This window comes from Sebastes fasciatus, chromosome 2 (assembly GCF_043250625.1).
Source record: "Sebastes fasciatus isolate fSebFas1 chromosome 2, fSebFas1.pri, whole genome shotgun sequence".
In the NCBI taxonomy this organism is placed as follows: Eukaryota; Metazoa; Chordata; class Actinopteri; order Perciformes; family Sebastidae; genus Sebastes; species Sebastes fasciatus.
In genome coordinates, this window is record NC_133796.1 from 42,914,379 (window position 1) to 42,933,765 (window position 19,387).

General features: G+C 42.6%; 1 protein-coding gene across 2 annotated transcripts in view; it reads right to left on the reverse strand.

The window, feature by feature from the left end:
- Window positions 1-609: 609 nt before the first annotated feature.
- The window catches only part of wdhd1 (WD repeat and HMG-box DNA binding protein 1), a 37,229-nt gene continuing 18,451 nt past the window's right edge, over window positions 610-19,387 (reverse strand). For both annotated transcript variants that reach the window (XM_074624177.1, XM_074624168.1), the window contains exons 17-26: window positions 16,306-16,420; window positions 15,289-15,420; window positions 14,979-15,202; window positions 14,684-14,829; window positions 13,081-13,137; window positions 7,889-7,920; window positions 7,575-7,739; window positions 5,892-6,013; window positions 5,665-5,800; window positions 610-1,029 (exon numbers count right to left, since the gene is read on the reverse strand). In XM_074624177.1, the coding sequence (XP_074480278.1) occupies window positions 838-1,029; window positions 5,665-5,800; window positions 5,892-6,013; window positions 7,575-7,739; window positions 7,889-7,920; window positions 13,081-13,137; window positions 14,684-14,829; window positions 14,979-15,202; window positions 15,289-15,420; window positions 16,306-16,420 (1,321 nt within the window). In that variant the 3' untranslated portion in view covers window positions 610-837. The remainder of the gene's footprint in view (window positions 1,030-5,664; window positions 5,801-5,891; window positions 6,014-7,574; window positions 7,740-7,888; window positions 7,921-13,080; window positions 13,138-14,683; window positions 14,830-14,978; window positions 15,203-15,288; window positions 15,421-16,305; window positions 16,421-19,387) is intronic.

Genomic DNA, 19,387 nt, shown 5'->3' on the forward strand with positions numbered 1-19,387 from the left:
GCTAGGCCATTGTTCCATCAGCTCTCTGGTTGTTTAAACCTTTCTAATGCAGGACCAGGCTGTTTAGCAGAGGGAAGCCTCTGTGAATAGAACTTCATCAAGCTCCTATCCTGTTTATATCTTAAATAAGAATTCAAACTTTAAAAATAACTATTTCATTTAGTTTTCTTCACAGAAATGAATGAAATGTTGAGATATAGGCCAACTGTCAAAATATAAAACGTTGTGTTACACCCCTTAAAATCAAGAAGGCCTCGCGACCCCCCGTGAAGCTTTGACGACCCCTATAGGAGGTTGGGAACCAGTACCAAATGTGGATTAATCCGCCGGTGAAAATAGTCAGTGACAAATGCATTATTTCCTCCTGTTTGTTTGATAAAAACTAGAGTGACCAGATATTTTAGGAAATGACTGAGCCATGTTTGAACATGAAACTATACATTTGTGTATTTGATGTGTTCAGGAGGAATCAATGAGCTTAGAGCTGAGAGCCACAGACAGGAAGTCGGACTAACACACTGTTGGTTTTGGTCTTTGGATTTGTTGACATTTTCACTGCTTTTTGTGAATAGTCGATGGCAGAAAAGAGGAAACCAAAGACAAAAAATGTGAACTAACAAACATTTACATTTATTCAATTGTTAAAATACAGAAATGTTCTAAATTTAAAAACAAAACAAAGGAGGCTCCATTATTGATTAATGTCCATCTGATCCATCACGAACTCTGAAAGGCTTTAATGTTCAGATTAAGTGCCTCAAAGAACAGAGAACGTATTCCTCAACAGGTTTAACAGTTTTCACACAGAAATCTGAACAAAACAGAAGATTCAAGTGTTTAGTTTTTGTTAAAAGCAAACGCTGAAAGCTTGGAGGAGGGATCTAACGATTTCTTCTTCTTCGCACTATTTTCATCTGCTTCAGCCTGTCCATTTTCATTCTCCGCCCCTCCTCCTCCTCCTTCGGCTCTCTTCCTCTTCTTCAGATCTGCTGCGTCTCCAGTTTGGCCTTTTGCTCTTTCTGTCCACGACTGAACGAGATGAGAAAAGAGGACATGAAATGAACACATTAATTACTGAACAGGACAAAACTAAATGGTATTGTTCTTCTGTTTCAATCCAGGCTGTGAACACCTACATGACGATGACTAAACACACACTCAGGCGTGCAGTTTGAAATTGCATCCTGTCATGTATAATCACTACTGACAGGCTGCTGCCTCTTTTCCCTCCTCCTGCTTTTATTTTTTCTCTCCCTCTTTCTCCCCGAGCTGAGACAAAAGGAAGCGCTTTCCTGGACGTAATGGAGCCCGGATGAGTCATCAGGCCTCTGGTGAGTGGACTGGCAGCATTACAGGCCACACTCACACACAAACACACAAACAAACACACACTCTTCACCTCCAGCGCCCGATGAAGCACTGCCCATTAACCCCATGCATATTCAAACACACAAACACCTCCATTACAGAGCTGGTAGATGCTACAAGCTGTGACGTCCCGCTATTCAATTGCCATTTTAATGTATTTGGACAGAATAATGTAATTAGGACGCCCACACAACCCCAGGGTCGGACATTAACAAGGTTTCAGCCCCCCGCACGATCATTTTCCAGTTTCTTTAAAACCCAAACTGAAAAGTCAAAGCCTCAGCTGCTACTGAATTTCATTTTTAAAATGACTTTCTATTTACTATTCTGTTTTTATGCACTTTGTTCTCCATGATACAAACTAATTTTGTTATACAATATAAATAGAACAAGACAAGAACATACCATAACGGAAGCAACATATATAAATCAAATATTATTTTTTTTAAATGACGGAAAAAAGGAAAAAAACTAAAACAAAAGAATTGAAATTCATTAAAAGTAGGACTGTCAATCGATTCAAATATTTAATCGCGGTTAATCGCATGATTGTCCATAATAAATCGCGATTAATCAAATAAAATGAATCGCTGTCACTTTTTTTATCTGTTCTAAATGTACCTTAAAGGGAGATTTTGGGAGTGGACAAATATGCTGCTTTATGCAAATGTATGTATATATTTATTATTGTAAATCAATTAACAACACAAAACAATGACAGATATTGTCTAGAAACCCTCACAGGTACTGCATTTAGCATAAAACAATATGCTCAGATCATAACATGGCAAACTGCAGCCCAACAGGCAACAACAGCTGTCAGTGTGTCAGTGTGCTGACTTGACTATGACTTGCCCCAAACTGCATATGATTATCATAAAGTGGGCATGTCTGTAAAGGGGAGACTCGTGGGTACCCATAGAACCCATTTACATTCACTGATCTGGAGGTCAGAGGTCAAGGGACCCCTTTGAAAATGGACGTGCCAGATTTTCCTCACCAAAATGTAAGCCAGGTTTGGAGTGTTATTTAACCTCCTTCATGACAAGTTAGTATGACATGGTTGGCACCAATTAGGGATGGCAATTTTGAAAAATGTTCTTAACCGATAACCGACCCTCGTTAACCGACAAGATTTGTGCCTCGCATACAGCGGTGTACCAGCAGCAGGAACACAACAGGTATTGGTTAACGGGAATCTCCAGTTCACCGCCCGGGAGCGTTAATTTAGCAGCTACGATGCTGCATGTAGTGTCGCTGACATGCAGCCACTTTCCCAGTAAAAGTCTCCACCACGCATTTAGTTTAGTTTAGCAGGTTGTCAGCTGTGTTTCCGCCACAATTTAAAATCGCATTAACTTTTACAGCCCTAATATAAACTTACCTTAGGTTTGTCTACAAGAAAACTCTGCTGTCAGATTTGATCTTCTCCTCGTCACTGAGCAGAACACTTATTATAGCTATTATTATTATATTATTATTATTATAGCTACCAGATGTTGCCTGGCCACTGGAACAAAATACACATCCAACCTGAATGTCATTTTGTTGAACATTAAAAACCTTGTGACTCTGATTTAAAGATTTCTAGGGTGTGTGGAAAACCATGTTCAGGAAATGTCTTAATATTCATCAATTATTTTTGTTTTAGGAGTTCAATTTATTGTCTGATTGCGACTTTTGCAGAGACTTTTATAAAGAACACACATCCAGTAAAATAACCTGAAACCTGCATCATCACACGTGTTTTTCCTGCAGATTGACGGCTCACTGTCTCTCACACGGTATTATCATAAGATCAATGCTTTGTGCCCTCGACAGGGTTCCCAGGCAACAGGCGCCCCCCGCGCCCCCCCCCCCCCCCCATTCACATCCACTTCCTCTTTTCCTTCTTTCTGTCGAGTGTCATCCAGCTCTGTGCTGAGAGTCTTGATGTATGCAGGGTCAGGAACAGGCTACTATACCAACGCACAGATTGACGTCTATTAGCACTCCTGTGGATGAAAGGATGAGGTGACACACCCGCCCATATTTATTCACCCATCGACTGACCACAGCTGAAAGTGAAAATTGTTTTTTAAATCTGGATATCTTTCAGTGAAAACCAAAACTGATGTGACACTACAGGACACTGCTGCAGCACCTCTTACCAATCAGGCAGAGTCAAAACAGTCTATTGTACACATGTTTGAATTTGGATGGTGATTTTTCCCCTATTTTACAGGCCTGTTTAAGTGTAGAGCATCAGTGTTTGTGGCAGAAAAGATATTTTAAAGGCACAACAGAAGGCTGCTCAATCTTTGTTTTTTGAGTTTCAGTCAGCTCCATCAGACCTGTAGTAACCAGTCACTACTGCTAGCCAAGGCCATTGCGTATGATTTAAATTATGCCAAATACAGAACATAATCAGGCTTTCACACTGAGATTTGAGGCACATACGATATATGAATATTCACTGTCAGTGTGCTAAATGGCTAAATGATGCTAGTGACGGTGACTAGCATGGCTAGCTAACGTTAGCTTGAGTGGGAGGCTGATACACTGTGTTGGGTCCCTGATCCACTTGGACAGAGGAGGACTGAAGGGACATGTCAGCTATCAACCATTTACTGTATTAAGGTATCACCAACACTCAGATTCAGACAAGGTTGCAAAATAATTATTAGTTATGTTTAAAAAACTGACATTTGTTTAACAAGAATTAAAGGGACTGTTTGTAACTTTTTACACGTTTAAATCTAGCAGGTCGGGATCCCATGTGCGCTCGCATATGCACGCTCGCTTGTGGCTACGCTGCTCAGAATGCTCCACTGCTTGCCTTCACTCACACAACGCGCGCGTTCTCGCTCCACCTCACGTGCATGCGCGCTCACTCCACACTGCAGAAGAGTTAGTTTAGCTCTGAGAATATCTAGTGAATGTTCAGTGGACGTTTGTGCAGAAATAACTGCTGCAGCTCCTCCAGACCAACAGAGGTTTCCCGTGTCTTGTGAAATGACGGAGCTCCGCAGAGAGAAACGTTATCTTCTCCGACCGGGTGCCGGTGTCTCCCCTGTTCACTGCGGGCGCAGTCGGGAGACGATAACGTTACTTGCTGCGGACCCCCGCTGCCTCAGCCACGGAGGCTGAAGCAGCAGGGCTGAAGCAGGAAAAGCCAACACTAGGATCAGCATTGATTCATGGAGAGACCTTCGTCTGGTCAGCTAACATTACTGCCAAGCAGCTGAAATATAGAGTGATATTGTGGTTTTAGTTGACGTGTGTCTCCTCACTGTTTTGAGCAATGCTCGTTCATGTCTATGTAGAGCGAGGAAGCGCGAGCCCGACGCTGACTTTAGTTGACTTAACGGCCACAGGTGTCGCTGTTAACAAGACATTTCTGAAAGTTACAAATAGTCCCTTTAAATGCAAAAAATTATAATCCAAACACATGTCAAATTGCATTGACATCTATAGGATCTTTGGTTTTCTGTTCCTGTACGGTTTTTTGTTGTTGCAAAGTACCCTCATGTGCTGGTCTGGTTTATGGGCAAAAAGTTGAATTAACTTAAATTAATTCATAATCTTTAATTAGTTAATCCAGCCAGACATTTTATGCCGTCCAGGTTAATTTAATTCAGTGATGTTTCATATCAATAGAAGTTAATGTAATTTATTGATGTGCAGTACTGAAAAATGTGATATCATAATAAATAATTCTAGGTTATCCATTTTACTTTCTTAATTTGGTATGATTGTGAAACAGCTGTTAAAGTGCATTCTTTGTGATGTTAAAAAGGTCTTAAATTGAACTTGGTGAACCCTGCAGAAACCCTGTAGCAGCTTTGGAGTACTGCTATCCACGTAAGGTAACGTAACATGGTACTGTTTTTTATATCACTGCTGCGATGCACTGATCACTAACAGGCCATTTTGTACAAAAGGCTGCATTTTATTAGTGATTAGGTTAGAGATCGCTCTAAAGTTTGCTCTTGCCTGTGTAGCTGCTTATTGTTACTATGCTATTATTGTTAATACATGTTAAATATAAATTAACCCCAACTCTGACCGACCACCAGCGTCCCTGGATTCAATATAAAACATCCAAAACGCTTAATTATAGCTTATAGGAAATACTGAAGCAGAAGGCTGACACAAGGTTCACTATCTCCATTTGTCACCAGCCAATAAATGCCAGTATCATCAAACTTTCCCAACATTACTCCGTAGATTACAGATTATTTTGCTCAAATTTGCAATTTTGCAATGTGCAATGTGACCCAAACCGTCCTCTTTGAACCCCTCTGTGTTTCTTACCAGTCGCTCCTCTGCTGACAGCGTCCTGAAGCGTCCCATGGCCTCTTTGATGATCTCGGTCTCCTCCAGGTCTGGGTGGTCAGCAGTGATACTCTTCCTGTTCTCCTCCAGCCAGAACTGGAAACCCGTCTTCGGCCTGAACAGACGATCAACAACACAACCAAGTCAATCTACCTTGTAGCTTCCAATTAAGTCATTTCACAGGGTTATATGGTTCCATCTTTTACCTCTTATTTTCGGTGTTATCTGCAGGTGAAGCTGGAGGCGGGACGTCTGGTTGTTTCTGCTGATCTGCAGTCGGCTGTGTCTTCTTCTTTGTGCCCGTCATCTGCAGCAGAGTGGACTGAGTCTGGAGAGGAGAGAGGAAATATCTCCAGTTTTATACTTGAGTCTGGCAACAAGGATGCATGATAAGCATCTACCATTTGATTCATTTAAATACAGATGCATTTTCATATCTGTTATCATCTTGAGGTCACCACATTGCTATACATCAGCCCGGCACAGACGGGTAGTTTGCAAAAGGTCAAGGCCGTGCCCCCTTTTGGGGGAAAGAAAGCCGAAGATCCCATAGACTTAACCTGAGTGTTTGCGATACATTAATAAATGAAGGTTGATCGCCGCTGTGTCCCCTTCAGTCTTCCCCCGTCCAACACAGTGGGCGGATATTACTGATCCAGACGTCTCTACATATCTGACTGAATCCCGTAAGGCTATGTGTTGTCTGTAAATACCCAACCTGTAAACAGCCAACTGTTTGATCTATACGCTGAGATTTAGTTGGAGACGACGTTAGCTAACGTTAGCTAGCCATGCTAGTCACTGTCACCAGCACCATTTAGCCATTTGCCACACTGACAGTGAGACTTCACGTATCGTATGAGCCTATACAATGTCAGTGTGAAAGCCTCGTTAACTCGCTACACAACAGCTTTTCATCATTTTCTCTCCTGTGACAGCCAGTTTCTATCCCCCAAAAGGGAGCGCAGACTCAGAGAGGATGCCATGCTGGTCTGGTCTATAACTTGGAGCCATAAAGACATGCTGGTTTGGTCTATAGATTGGAGCCATAAAGCCATGCTGGTCTGGTCTATAGCTTGGAGCCATAAAGACATGCTGATCTGGTCTATAGATTGGAGCCATAAAGCCATGCTGGTCTGGTCTATAGATTGGAGCCATAAAGCCATGCTGATCTGGTCTATAGCTTGGAGCCATAAAGCCATGCTGGTCTGGTCTATAGCTTGGAGCCATAAAGACATGCTGGTCTGGTCTATAGCTTGGAGCCATAAAGACCCTCCATTAGATCTTTTTTAGGACATGGCAGGGGAACAAATCAGACATCAGCGTTTTTAATTAATTGTTGGTGCAACCAGCTACACAGCAACTCTTCAGCATAGCGTTATTACTATTATTGGTTTGTTTAAAGTAGAAGTTTGGAGACATGTTTCAACTTCTTCTGTTTACTCTGTTACCGTCTATGAGGGACACTGGATTGGTTTCCCCCAAAAGGGGCGTGGTCATGAGAGGCTACTCTGGATGACGTGTTGCCGGTCTGATGTATACCTTACTGCTGATGTCAAGTCACTAATAAATAATATTTATAATATCTAAATGGAGGTAATAAGATTGTGAAAACCCTTAAGAAGAAACATTTATTGCTATGTTGTAAGTTTGTTTGATTTAAGAGCAGTTATAAAAAATAAATACTAGACATTATTTATACAGCACTTTTCAAAACAAACTTACAAAGTGCTTTACATGGATGAAATGGGAAAAAATAACATTTCAGGATTGCGATCAAATAAAATCAGACAATTACAGCAATATAAAATTAAAATGTAAATAAAATACCCAAAACTAGAAAGCAAAAGAAAGATGAGACATGTAGGAAAGTTTGGTAATGCGGATACCTTTGTTTTGGGCCGGGGGGCCAGCGGTTTGAGGATGGGGCCTTTGTTTGGTTTCCCTGCAGATCCGGTGAGTGGAGACAACTTCCTGCTGGACGTCATGTTGTCCAGGATGTTTGTAACTCGAGGCTGGCCCGACGAAGACGAGGGCTTCCCTGAGGCGAGCACCTGCATGTATCCCAACAAAACCTTCATCATTCTTCCACTAAACACGTTCCTCTCTCTTCAACTCACAATCTTCAACTCTTTCTGCAAATTCACTTCTAAATAATTAGAGAGATAAAACATGCTGCCGTCAAAATATTTTTAGTTCTTACCTTAAAGGGATTTGCACGTCCTACTTTACCAACTGCAAAATAAAAAAAGTCATCAGATGCCAGTTCAAGATAAAACATATTTAAATTTCGCCCATATGGTGGATCTGATGGGATGGGTGGCGTCAACATGAATTACTTTAACCCTCGTGCCTCATTTTAAAAAAGTTGCTCTGATATCCTCAGAGGGCAAAAATGTCTGCGTCAAAAATCTGCCATAAAAATATTATATATTAATATTATTTTCATTATAACCCTTTAAATGCCAGTTTGTCTGTTTTGTCACTGTAGTTTATGAAAATATATATATATATATATATATATATATATATACACACACACACACGGACAAAATTGTTGGTACCCTTCCGTTAAAGAAAGAATAACCCACAATGGTCACTGAAATAACTTGAAACTGACAAAAGTAATAATAAATAAATATTTACTGAAAATTAACTAATGAAAATCAGATATTGCTTTTGAATTATGGTTCAACAGAATCATTTTAAAAAACAAACTAGTGAAACTGGCCTGGACAAAAATTATGGTACCCCTAGAAAAGATGTAAAATAATTTGACCATAGGGACATGTTAAACTAAGGTGTGTCCTGTAATTAGCATCACAGGTATCTTCAAACTTGTAATCAGTCAGTCTGCCTATTTAAAGGGTGAAAAGTAGTCACTGTGCTGTTTGGTATCATGGTGTGTACCACACTGAACATGGACCACAGAAAACTGAGGAGAGTTGTCTCAGGAGATTAGAAAGAACATTATAGACAAGCATGTTAAAGGTAAAGGCTATAAGACCATCTCCAAGCAGCTTGATGTTCCTGTGACTACAGCTGCTCATATTATTCAGAAGTTTAAGGTCCATGGGACTGTAGCCAACCTCCCTGGACGTGGCCGCAAGAGGAAAATTGATGACAAATCGAAGAGACGGATAATACGAATGGTAACCAAAGAGCCCAGAACAACTTCCAAAGAGATTAGAGGTGAACTCCAAGGTCAAGGTACATCAGTGTCAGATTGCACCATCGGTCGCTGTTTGAGCCAAAGTGGACTTAATGGAAGACAACCGAGGAGGACGCAAATCATAAAAAAGCGAGACTGGAATTTGCCAAAATGCATATTGACAAGCCACAAAGCTTCTGGGAGAATGTCCTTTGGACAGATGACACAAAACTGGAGCTTTTCGGCAAGTCACATCAGCTCTATGTTCACAGACGCAAAAATGAAGCATACAAAGAAAAGAACACTGTACCTAATGTGAAACATGGAGGAGGCTCGGTTATGTTATGGGGCTGCTTTGCTGCATCTGGCACAGGGTGTCTTGAATCTGTGCAGGGTACAATGAAATCTCAAGACTATCAAGGCATTCTGGAGCGAAATGTGCTGCCCAGTGTCAGAAAGCTTGGTCTCAGTTGCAGGTCATGGGGTCCTCAAACAGGATAATGACCAGAAACACACAGCTAAAAACACCCAAGAATGACTAAGAACAAAACATTGGACTATTCTGAAGTGGTCTTCTATGAGCACTGATCTAAATCCTATTGAACATCTGTGGAAGGAGCTGAAACATGCAGTCTGGAGAAGGCACCCTTCAAACCTGAGACAGCTGGAGCAGTTTGCTCAAGAGGAGTGGGCCAAAATACCTGTCGACAAGTGCAGAAGTCTCATTGAGAGTTACAGAAATCGCTCGATTGCAGTGATTGCCTCAAAAGGTTGTGCAACTGAATATTAGGTTAAGGGTACCATAATTTTTGTCTAGGCCAGTTCCATTAGTTTGTTTTTTAAAATGATTCTGTTGAACCACAATTCAAAAGCAATGTCTGATTTTCATTAGTTAATTTTCAGTAAATTTTTATTTATTATTACTTTTGTCAGTTTCAAGTTATTTCAGTGACCATTGTGGGTTTTTCTTTCTTTAACGGAAGGGTACCAACAATTTTGTCCACGTCTGTCTGTCTGTCTGTCTGTCTGTATATATATATATATATATACACATACTGGAAAAACAAAGTTCGGAAACTTGTGTTTGGTGGATTATTTCTCTGTTGTTACAATGCTAATGGTCATTGTATTTTACATGGTTGGAAAGCCTGTTTATTTACCTTCACAATGATGTCCAACTTGTAAGGATCATGCATTTGTGGGATGAGCAGCACAGCTGATCATGTTGGTTGTGCCCAAGAAAGATTTGCCAAAATGCGCCGTCAATGGTAAACAGTGTATTCTCCTGTTGGTGTTGACTCTTGTTTTGAGTTGTTTGGTGGATTGGATGATTGAACTCTCTATCAGTAACAAGGAACAAACAAGACATATTGTCTATTTTACCCTTTATTAATTTAATACACCGTCAGGAGCCTCAGTAGCGGTGGAAGATCCATACGCAGCCACAACAGCCTGGCACCTCCTCCTCATGCTGGTCACCAACCTGGTCGCACGTTGCTGTGGGATGGCGTTCCATTCCTCAACCAGGATTGGTTGCAGGTCAGCCAGCGTGGTTGTGTTGGTCACTCTAACACGTACAGCACGCCCAAGATGATCCCACAAGTGTTGAATTGGGTTGAGGTCTGGACTCTTGGCAGGCCCTTCCATTCTCTCTACTCCCACATTGTGGAGGTAGTCTGTGATAACCCTGGCTCTGTGGGGGCGAGCGTTGTCATCTGGGAGGATGAAGTTAGGTCCCAGATTGTGGAGATATGGGATCAACACTGGCTGCAGAATCTCATCCCGATATCTCCCTGCATTGAGATGGCCTTCAATGATGACAAACCTTGTTTTGCCAGTGAGGGAGATGCCCCCACACACCATGACACTGCCCCCACCAAAAGCTGTTACTCCATCGGTGCAACAATCAGCATAGCGTTCTCCACGTCGTCTCCATACTTTGACCCTGCCATCCAACTTTGGCAGACAGAACCTGGACTCATCACTGAACATGACATTCCCCCACATGTTCAGGTTCCATTGTCTGTGTTGTCGACACCAGCGCCAACGGGCCTGACGGTGAAGGGCAGTCATTGCAGGCTTCCTGGTAGCCTTATGAGAATACACTGTTTACCATTGGCAGAGCATTTTGGAACATTTTTCTTGGGCACTAACCACATAATCAGCTGTGCTGCTCATCGCACAAATGCATGATCCTTACAAGTTGGACATCATTGTGAAGGTAAATAAACAGGCCTTCCAACCATGTAAAATACAATGACAATTAGCATTGGAACAACAGAGAAATAATCCACCAAACACAAGTTTAACAACTTTTTTCCCCCAGTATATATACAGTACAATTCTGTATACTAAATCCTAGGTGAATTTTTTTTTTGTTCACAGTCTGAGATATTTATATATAATAATTAACAACAACATTGATTTTAGTGCATTTTAATTTTTTTGTGCAGGAAACCAGGAAAGTAGCATGTAGTTGCTCCACAGAGTAAACATGGAAAAATAGTAAAAACTACAGTTTTGAAGCCAGGGCTCTAGAACGAAAGCCTGATATAATAGAATACATGATTTAATGGCTGTGGGATCAAACATTGTGGTTTTAATGGGTTTCAATTAGGCTTGTCGCGATAGTTGGTGTTACCGGTGTTCGGGCACACACCAATTACATTATGTACCAACCGTCACTTTACTTTTTTATATATAAATAAAACCCATTTAGTTCATTTTGCGCATCAGCGCTGTGTTATCAATACATAGTCAGATGACGGATGCTACAATCTGAAAGTGAAAGTGTCTGCTCAGAGTCTCAGCTCAGAGTAGCAGGAGTCAGATTTCACACAAACGGGACGAGAGAGAGTTGACGTACAAGATGATGGCGAAGGATTTGGTGTCAAAGCTTAAAGCAAAAGTGCCTATTTGACAATATTTCAGATTTAAACCCAATGCTATAAGGGAACCATAATGTTAATGATGTAATCACCGTGAGGAGGACGGAGCGATAAAAGCCGTTGTGCGCGGCGTAGCAGCGGTGGGTGGAAATCTGCGGCCCCGCAGCGACAGCTCGACCGGAGAGCAGCCATCCAACGGTAAAGATCAACGTAAGTGCGCTACAGATATTGAGCGTCATCTTTTCTTGTAAAATCTCCGGTGTAATAGGTAACACCGGTGATGTCACAACTTTATTAATCAGTGGGAAATTTTCCTCACTGTCACATCCCTAGTTTCAATGGTAACATTTCTGTCCTTTAGGGTCTGACTGTATTCTGCCTACAGTTTATGATAGACTTATTATAAGAGCTGAGGTTGAACTTCCAAAATCCAAAAGAAAACTATGTATGCCATATGCATTATCCAAATCAGAATGAATCAGAATCTTGTTTATTGCCAGGTATAGCAGATATACACTGGGAATTTGCGTTGGTTTGTTGGTGCACATAAGCAGTAAAAATAATAATAGAATAGTTAAAAATGTTAGAAAAAAACAAGAGTAAAAGAAATGTCTTTCCATAAATTAGAAATAGGGCTGTCAACGCTAACGCCAACACAATCGATCTTCCGGAGGTTGTAGCGGGCTCAGTTTTAAAGCTAGAGTGAAGATAGATAGAAAATCTAAGGAATCCACCGGTACCAACCATGTCATACTAGCTTGTCGTGAAAGAGGTTACATAATGCTACGAAGTTACGCAAAACTTTGGTGAGGAAAAACTGTCATGTCCATTTTCAAAGGGGTCCCTTGACCTCTGACCTCCAGATATGTGAATGTAAATGGGTTCTATGGGTACCCACGAGTCTCCCCTTTACAGACATGCCCACTTTATGATAATCACATGCAGTTTGGGGCAAGTCATAGTCAAGTCAGCACACTGACACACTGACAGCTGTTGTCTGTTGGGCTGCAGTTTGCCATGTTATGATTTGAGCATATTGTTTTATGCTAAATGCAGTACCTGTGAGGGTTTCTGGAAAATATTTGTCATTGTTTTGTGTTGTTAATTGATTTCCAATAATGAATATATACATATGTTCGCACAAAGCAAACATATTTGTCCACTCCCATGTTGATAAGAGTATTAAATACATGACAAATCTCCCTTTAAAGTACATTTTAAACATAAAAAATGTGCGATTTTTTTGCGATTAATCAAGATTAACTTTGGACAATCATGCAATTAATTGTGATTAAATATTTGAATCGATTGACAGCCCTAATTTAAATATATGTATTGGTGGAAGTGTTCACTCACTTGGTGTCAGAGACAGCTTCATGGGTGAACCAGCTTCTTTAGCAAACGGATTCACACCTGCAGTAGGAGACACGTCGTGCATTAGACACTGACATTATTGACATCTTGTGCTGAGAACATACATGTGTAGGGACCTGCCATTTCGGGTGGCAGACACAGTGAACTGTCTCCCAGAATCCTGGAGGTATGCTCTCCTTGACCACAGGACTCAGCTCAGTCCTCATTGGCTACAGTAACATTTCACCCAGAGGTGTGAAAATCACACAGAACAAAACCAGAGGAATGTCCTTTGTTCCTTCTCTTTCTTCTCATCTGCTCATCTCTCCTGACGTGTGAGAGGTGAGCTGCTGCGCTCTCTCTGCTCTTCATCTCCTCAACCCAGGCTGACCTGGTTGAGGTGAACGGCTCTCAAGTCCAGAACTTGCAAAACAGTTCTGGTTCTGATCAATGGCCTGTTAGGAAACAGCCATTGCAACCAAGGAACCAAACGGCAGACGACGCGAGTGCTCTGCCCTTTTCACCAGCTAACTTCAAGCTATCAAGCAAAGAAGTTAGCACCAAACTAACAGCAAAGACGACCTCTTTGACTTGGAACCACAACTTCAACACATGGAATCACAAAACCGGTTCTTCCATGGATTGGTAACGTACTGGGCCTTAGCATTAGCAATCGCACAGGGCTGAGCAAGATTTCTAGAAAGTACTTGTATTGATTTGGTTTAATGTTATTCATTGAGTTTGACTGTGGTGATTTATCTGTATTTGATTTTTGGGTAACTGGCTTCGCCACATCTGATGTGTTTAGTTTATGCTTCACATAGACAAGGTCTTGCATGCAACTAACCATCTTTTCTAACCCACTGCATATCTAACACACATAAAGATCACATACAGAAACTGTGAATTAGTTAAACATAAACATACAGCTTCAGATAATCTTAACCCCACATCACCCCCCCCCCTCTCTGTCCTTCTTCTCAGAAGAACAAAGAGGTCATGTGGTGACATGCTGATGGCCATCTTTGATTCCGCCATCTTTGTAGTTTTACAGTGCCCGCCATTTTGTTTGTAGGCCATACAGACATTTTGAGACAAGAACCCATCTTGTTTCCCCCCCCTTTCTCTCTCTCACACACACACACACCCACACAGTGTTTGGTTTGTTTAGTTTAGTTATTTAGTTAGATTAATATTGTGTTTTGAACCTTTATTATCTTGTAAATAAATGTTTGTGGAATATACATGCTGGTCTCTTTAATGTTGCACAAGAGTGAATAATGCCAACCTCTGCTATGTCAAGAACTCCGATATCCTTCAACCTTTACTATCTATTTTGGTTATAGTTATTAATTTAATTATTAATCAACGTTCCAAATTGATAGTTTAGCATATATAATGAGACTATATTAACGTTTTGGTCATTGGTCCCTGATTCCAGGGTGGTGCCCCGTTTATTATTGATGTTTATCTTTATTAATCTTTATCTTTATTAATATTAATAATTCTATTATTACTTATTAATTAATTTGCTAATAACCAAAACCTACTTAAGTAGAACCCCTACACATGTATAAAGAGAGTTAAAGAAAGAGGTGGAACTGACGTTTTCTGCTTTCTGCTACCTCCTCCGTCTCCATCTCTTCTCCATCCTTCTCCTCTTCCTCCCTGAGCTCTTCTTCTTGCTCCTCTTCTTCCTCCTGATTACGTCTGTTACTGCAATGCTCTCCCGTGACCTCACTCTGGCCGTACCTGTCCAAAAAATAAACTTGTGAATTTCACACTACTGGTGCACAGTAGCTTCAACAAAAATACAAAGGGGGTCCAGTCCTGTAACTACTGGTGAGTCTTGTGTAAAACATGAATGGTTGTCAAAAGGATTAAATGCATTTTGGCATTACCCAGAGGGCCGTCTGACGCTGGAGTATTCTGGCTCTTCTTCCTGTTCCTCTGGCTCTTCTTCCTGGATCTGATTGGCTTTCTCCAGGGCGATCTCACTGAGCCGCTGGGCGAGGGCCATGAGTCTGGATCGGGACGCATACCGAATGGCCAGAGTCACCACGTTCTGGGTCATGAGCTCTGCCAGCTCCACACAGCGAAACTCTCTCTCCAGCTTACAGGACAGCTGGAAGAAAACGTTGACTCTGAACACAACAGCAGCTACAGAAAACAAATCAGTGATCGTAATATAAACTAAGTTTTCAGACTCACTGCAAACATCTTCATGAGCAGCTCCTGCTGCTCCTTCTGAGACTGACTCTGCCCGTCCTCGTCTATCTCGTAGCCGCTGGACGACAGGAAACTGAAGTGGTTGTGGAAGAGGACTGAACGCCAGAACTGCTCCTGGAGGACAACAGAAGAGGACACAGGCTGTGTACTTCCAATTTACATTACAGAGAAGAATTCACCCATTTATCATGTTGGTCTGACAGAGGATTGGATTACTTTATGTCATCTAAAAGACTCAATATTAACAATAACTATATTAGAAAGCCTGAAGATGTTGTGGCACATCTGAATTAGGTCGCACCTGCTATTCATAAACCCATTACTAATTGAATTAACTACAAGTTTGAACTAGGGCTGTCAATCGATTCAAATATTTAATCGCGATTAATCATAAATTAATCACACATTTTTATCTGTTCAAAATGTAACTTAAAGGGAGATTGTCAAGTATTTAATACTCTTATCAAACTGCATGTGATTATCATAAAGTGGGCATGTCAGTAAAGGGGAGACTCGTGGGTACCCATAGAACCCATTTTCATTCACTGATCTGGAGGTCAGAGGTCAAGGGGCCCCTTTAAAAATGGCTATGCCAGTTTTTCCTCGCTAACATTTAGTGTAAGTTTGGAGTGTTATTTAACCTCCTTTGCGACACGTTAATGTGTTAAAGAAATTAGTGTCATTAAACAAATTTGTGTTAACACGTTATCGCGTTTCACGTTACAGCCCTAATAATTAGTAACTATAAATTTGAACATTAAGTCCTTCCTAAGTTCTATGATTTACTAAATCAGGTTGCAACATTAAAACTACTAAAAGTTACTACGAGAAATGTTATTCTTTCAAAACTTTCATTTTGTGTTATGCCTGTGGACAAAAGCAGTAGTGTTTCAGAGCACCAGAGTCCCTTTAGAAAACCTCTCATTTTACAGCAGCAATAGGGCAAACAGGGAAACCCTGTTGCTGCGTGTTAGTATCAGGTGTGTTCGGTGTGTTTACCTCCAGCTGTCCTTTCTCTGTGGAGGTCTGACACAGAGGCAGCTTGAAAGGCAGGATGGCAACAGCAGGTCTGGGCAGGGTGGGAGGATACCTGGAGCCTTTACATGGAATACACCTGACAGGAACAAGAGGGAAACAGAGGGGATTTAGAGAAACATAATGATTAACCAGCGAGAACAGGATTACATCAGAGATCAGGGTCAGGTAGGGCTGGGCGGTGTAACGGCTTTTTAAGGTATATCGATATATTTTCAAACAAGATATAGGATGAGACAATATTGTTTATAGTGTATCGATATCAGGGCTCCGGAGCGCAACTATTTTTGGCCAAATAATCTGGCAAGTGTGAATCAACATTTTTCATTGGTCACACTGGTGTACCTCACATTTAACAGATCTGTCTCTGCGTGTTTATGTGTGAAACCGCACCCTGTACTCGTCTTCGACATCACTACCATACAACATACCAGTAATACGAAATGAAGAGAACTACTTATTGTTTTTACATCAAGAAAAATGCTGCCGTTCCCGTTACACCTGTTTCAAGACCATAATCATCGGCAGAGGTAACTGCGAACCCACCTGTCTCCCTGGTCCCCGGTAAAATGCCTAATCCTGAACACGGCGTCGGACACTGTACATTTAATAACACGAGGCAACCGTACCTCCAATTTCTTTGCTGCTCTGATAATCGCCAAACTGACCTCTTCATAGCGCATCTCTCTCTCTCTCTGTCTGTCACTCTACCCCTCACCTGCTACGCACACATTAAGCTACTCTTATACCAACGTAATATGTAAACATGCGGATACCTGACGGTACCGTAGGTAGACTGATTTGGGACGCAGTTAACTTAATATTGATAATGCTACATTATCACTCTCACTCATCTTCAACATCTTATCCGGGGTCGGGTCGCGGGGGCCACAGCTCCAGTAGGGGACCCCAAACTTCCCTTTCGCGGGCCACATTAACCAGCTCTGACTGGGGGATCCCGAGGCGTTCCCAGGCCAGTGTGGAGATATAATCTCTCCACCTAGTCCTGGGTCTTCCCCGTGGCCTCCTCCCAGCTGGTCGTGCCTGGAACACCTGTGGTTCGGGCATCCTTACTAGATGCCCGAACCACCTCAGCTGGCTCCTTTCAACACAAAGGAGTAGCGGCTCTACCCTGAGTCCCTCAAGGATGACTGAGCTTCTCACCCTATCTCTAAGGGAGACACCAGCCACCCTCCTGAGGAAACCCATTTCAGCCGCTTGTGCCCGTGATCCAGTTCTTTCGGTCATGACCCAGCCCTCATGACCATAGGTGAGAGTAGGAACAAAGACTGACCGGTACCGAAACATGGCCTCCGATTTAGAGGTGCTGATCCTCATGCCAGCCACTATAAACTCGGCTGCGAACCGATCCAGCGAGTGCTGCAAAGTCACAGACCGATGATGCCAACTGGACCGCATCATCTGCAAAAAGCAGCGATGAGATCCTCAGCACACCGAACTGCAAACCCACCTCCCCCCGACTACGCCTCGATATCCTGTCCATGAATATCACGAACAGAATTGGTGACAAAGCGCAGACATGGCGGAGGCCAACCACCACCGGAAACGAGTCCGTTTTACCGCAGAGAACCCGAACACAGCTCTTGCTTTGGGCGTACAGAGATTGGATGGCCCCGAGAAGTGACCCCCTCACCCCATACTCCCGCAGCACCCCCCACAGTATCTCCCGGGGGACCCGGTCATACAGTATGCCTTCTCCAGTCCACAAAACACATGTAGACTGGATAGGCATACTCCCAGGCTTCCTATAGGATCCTTGCGAGAGTGAAGAGCTGGTCCGTTGTTCCACAGCCAGGACGGAATCCGCATTGTTCCTCTTCGACCCGAGGTTCGACTATCGGCCGAACCCTCATTTCCAGCACCTTGGAGTAGACTTTACCAGGGAGGCTGAGTAGTGTGATACCCCTGTAATTGGACGGATCTCATCATTCCCCGGGACTTTGCCACTGTGGAGTTGTTTGACTACCTCAGTGACTTCCACCAGGGAAATTGATGATGATCCCCATCAGCTTCCAGCACTGCCTCTACAATATAGGGCGTATTAGTTGGATTCAGGAGTTCCTCAAAGTGCTTCTTCCACCGCACGATTACCTCCTCAGTTGAGGTCAACAGTGTCCCATCCTTACTGTACACAGCTTGGATGGTTCCCTGTTTCCTCCTCCTGAGGTGCCGGACGGTTTTCCAGAAGCACCGACCGAAAGTCCTTCTCCATGGCTGCTCCGAACTCCTCCAACACCCGCTGCTTTGCCTCCTTCACGGCAGTGGCTGCTGCCCTTCGGGCCTGTCGGTACCTTACAACTTCCTCCAGAGTCCTCCGAGATAACATATCCCGGAAGGCCTCCTTCTTCAGTCCGACGGCTTCCCTGACCACCGGTGTCTACCACGGTGTTCGAGGGTTGCCGCCACTTGAGGCACCCAAGACCTTTAGACCACAGCTCACCGCCACAGCTTCAGCAATGGAAGCTTTGAACATCGCCAACTCGGGTTCAATGCCCCAAACCTCCACAGGGATGCCAGAAAAGCTCCGCCGGAGGTGTGAGTTGAAGATCTCTCAGACAGGGGCTCCTCCAGACGTTCCCAGTTCACCCGCACTACCCGTTTGGGCTAACCAGGTCTGTCCAGAGTCTTCCCCCACCCTCTGACCCAACTCACCACCAGATTGTGATCGGTTGACAACTCCACCCCTCTTCACCCGAGTGTCCAAAACATTGGGCCTCAGATCAGACGATACGATCAAAAAATCGATCATCGACCTTCGGCCGAGGATACTCTGGTAACCATGTACACTAATGAGCATCCTTATGTTCGAACATGGTGTTCGTTATGGACAGTCCTACATTGTGAACAACAAATTTGTGTTGAAATTGGCAGGACGAGATTTTAAAAGGGAGGTGGACATTTTGATGACTTTAAGCTCTAATCAGTAAGGGTGAGTATTGGAAGGTAAATTCTAACGTTATCTATGATGTGTTCAAATGTAATTTTGTAAAATTTAGTTTTTGGGGAGAAACTTGAATAAATCCAG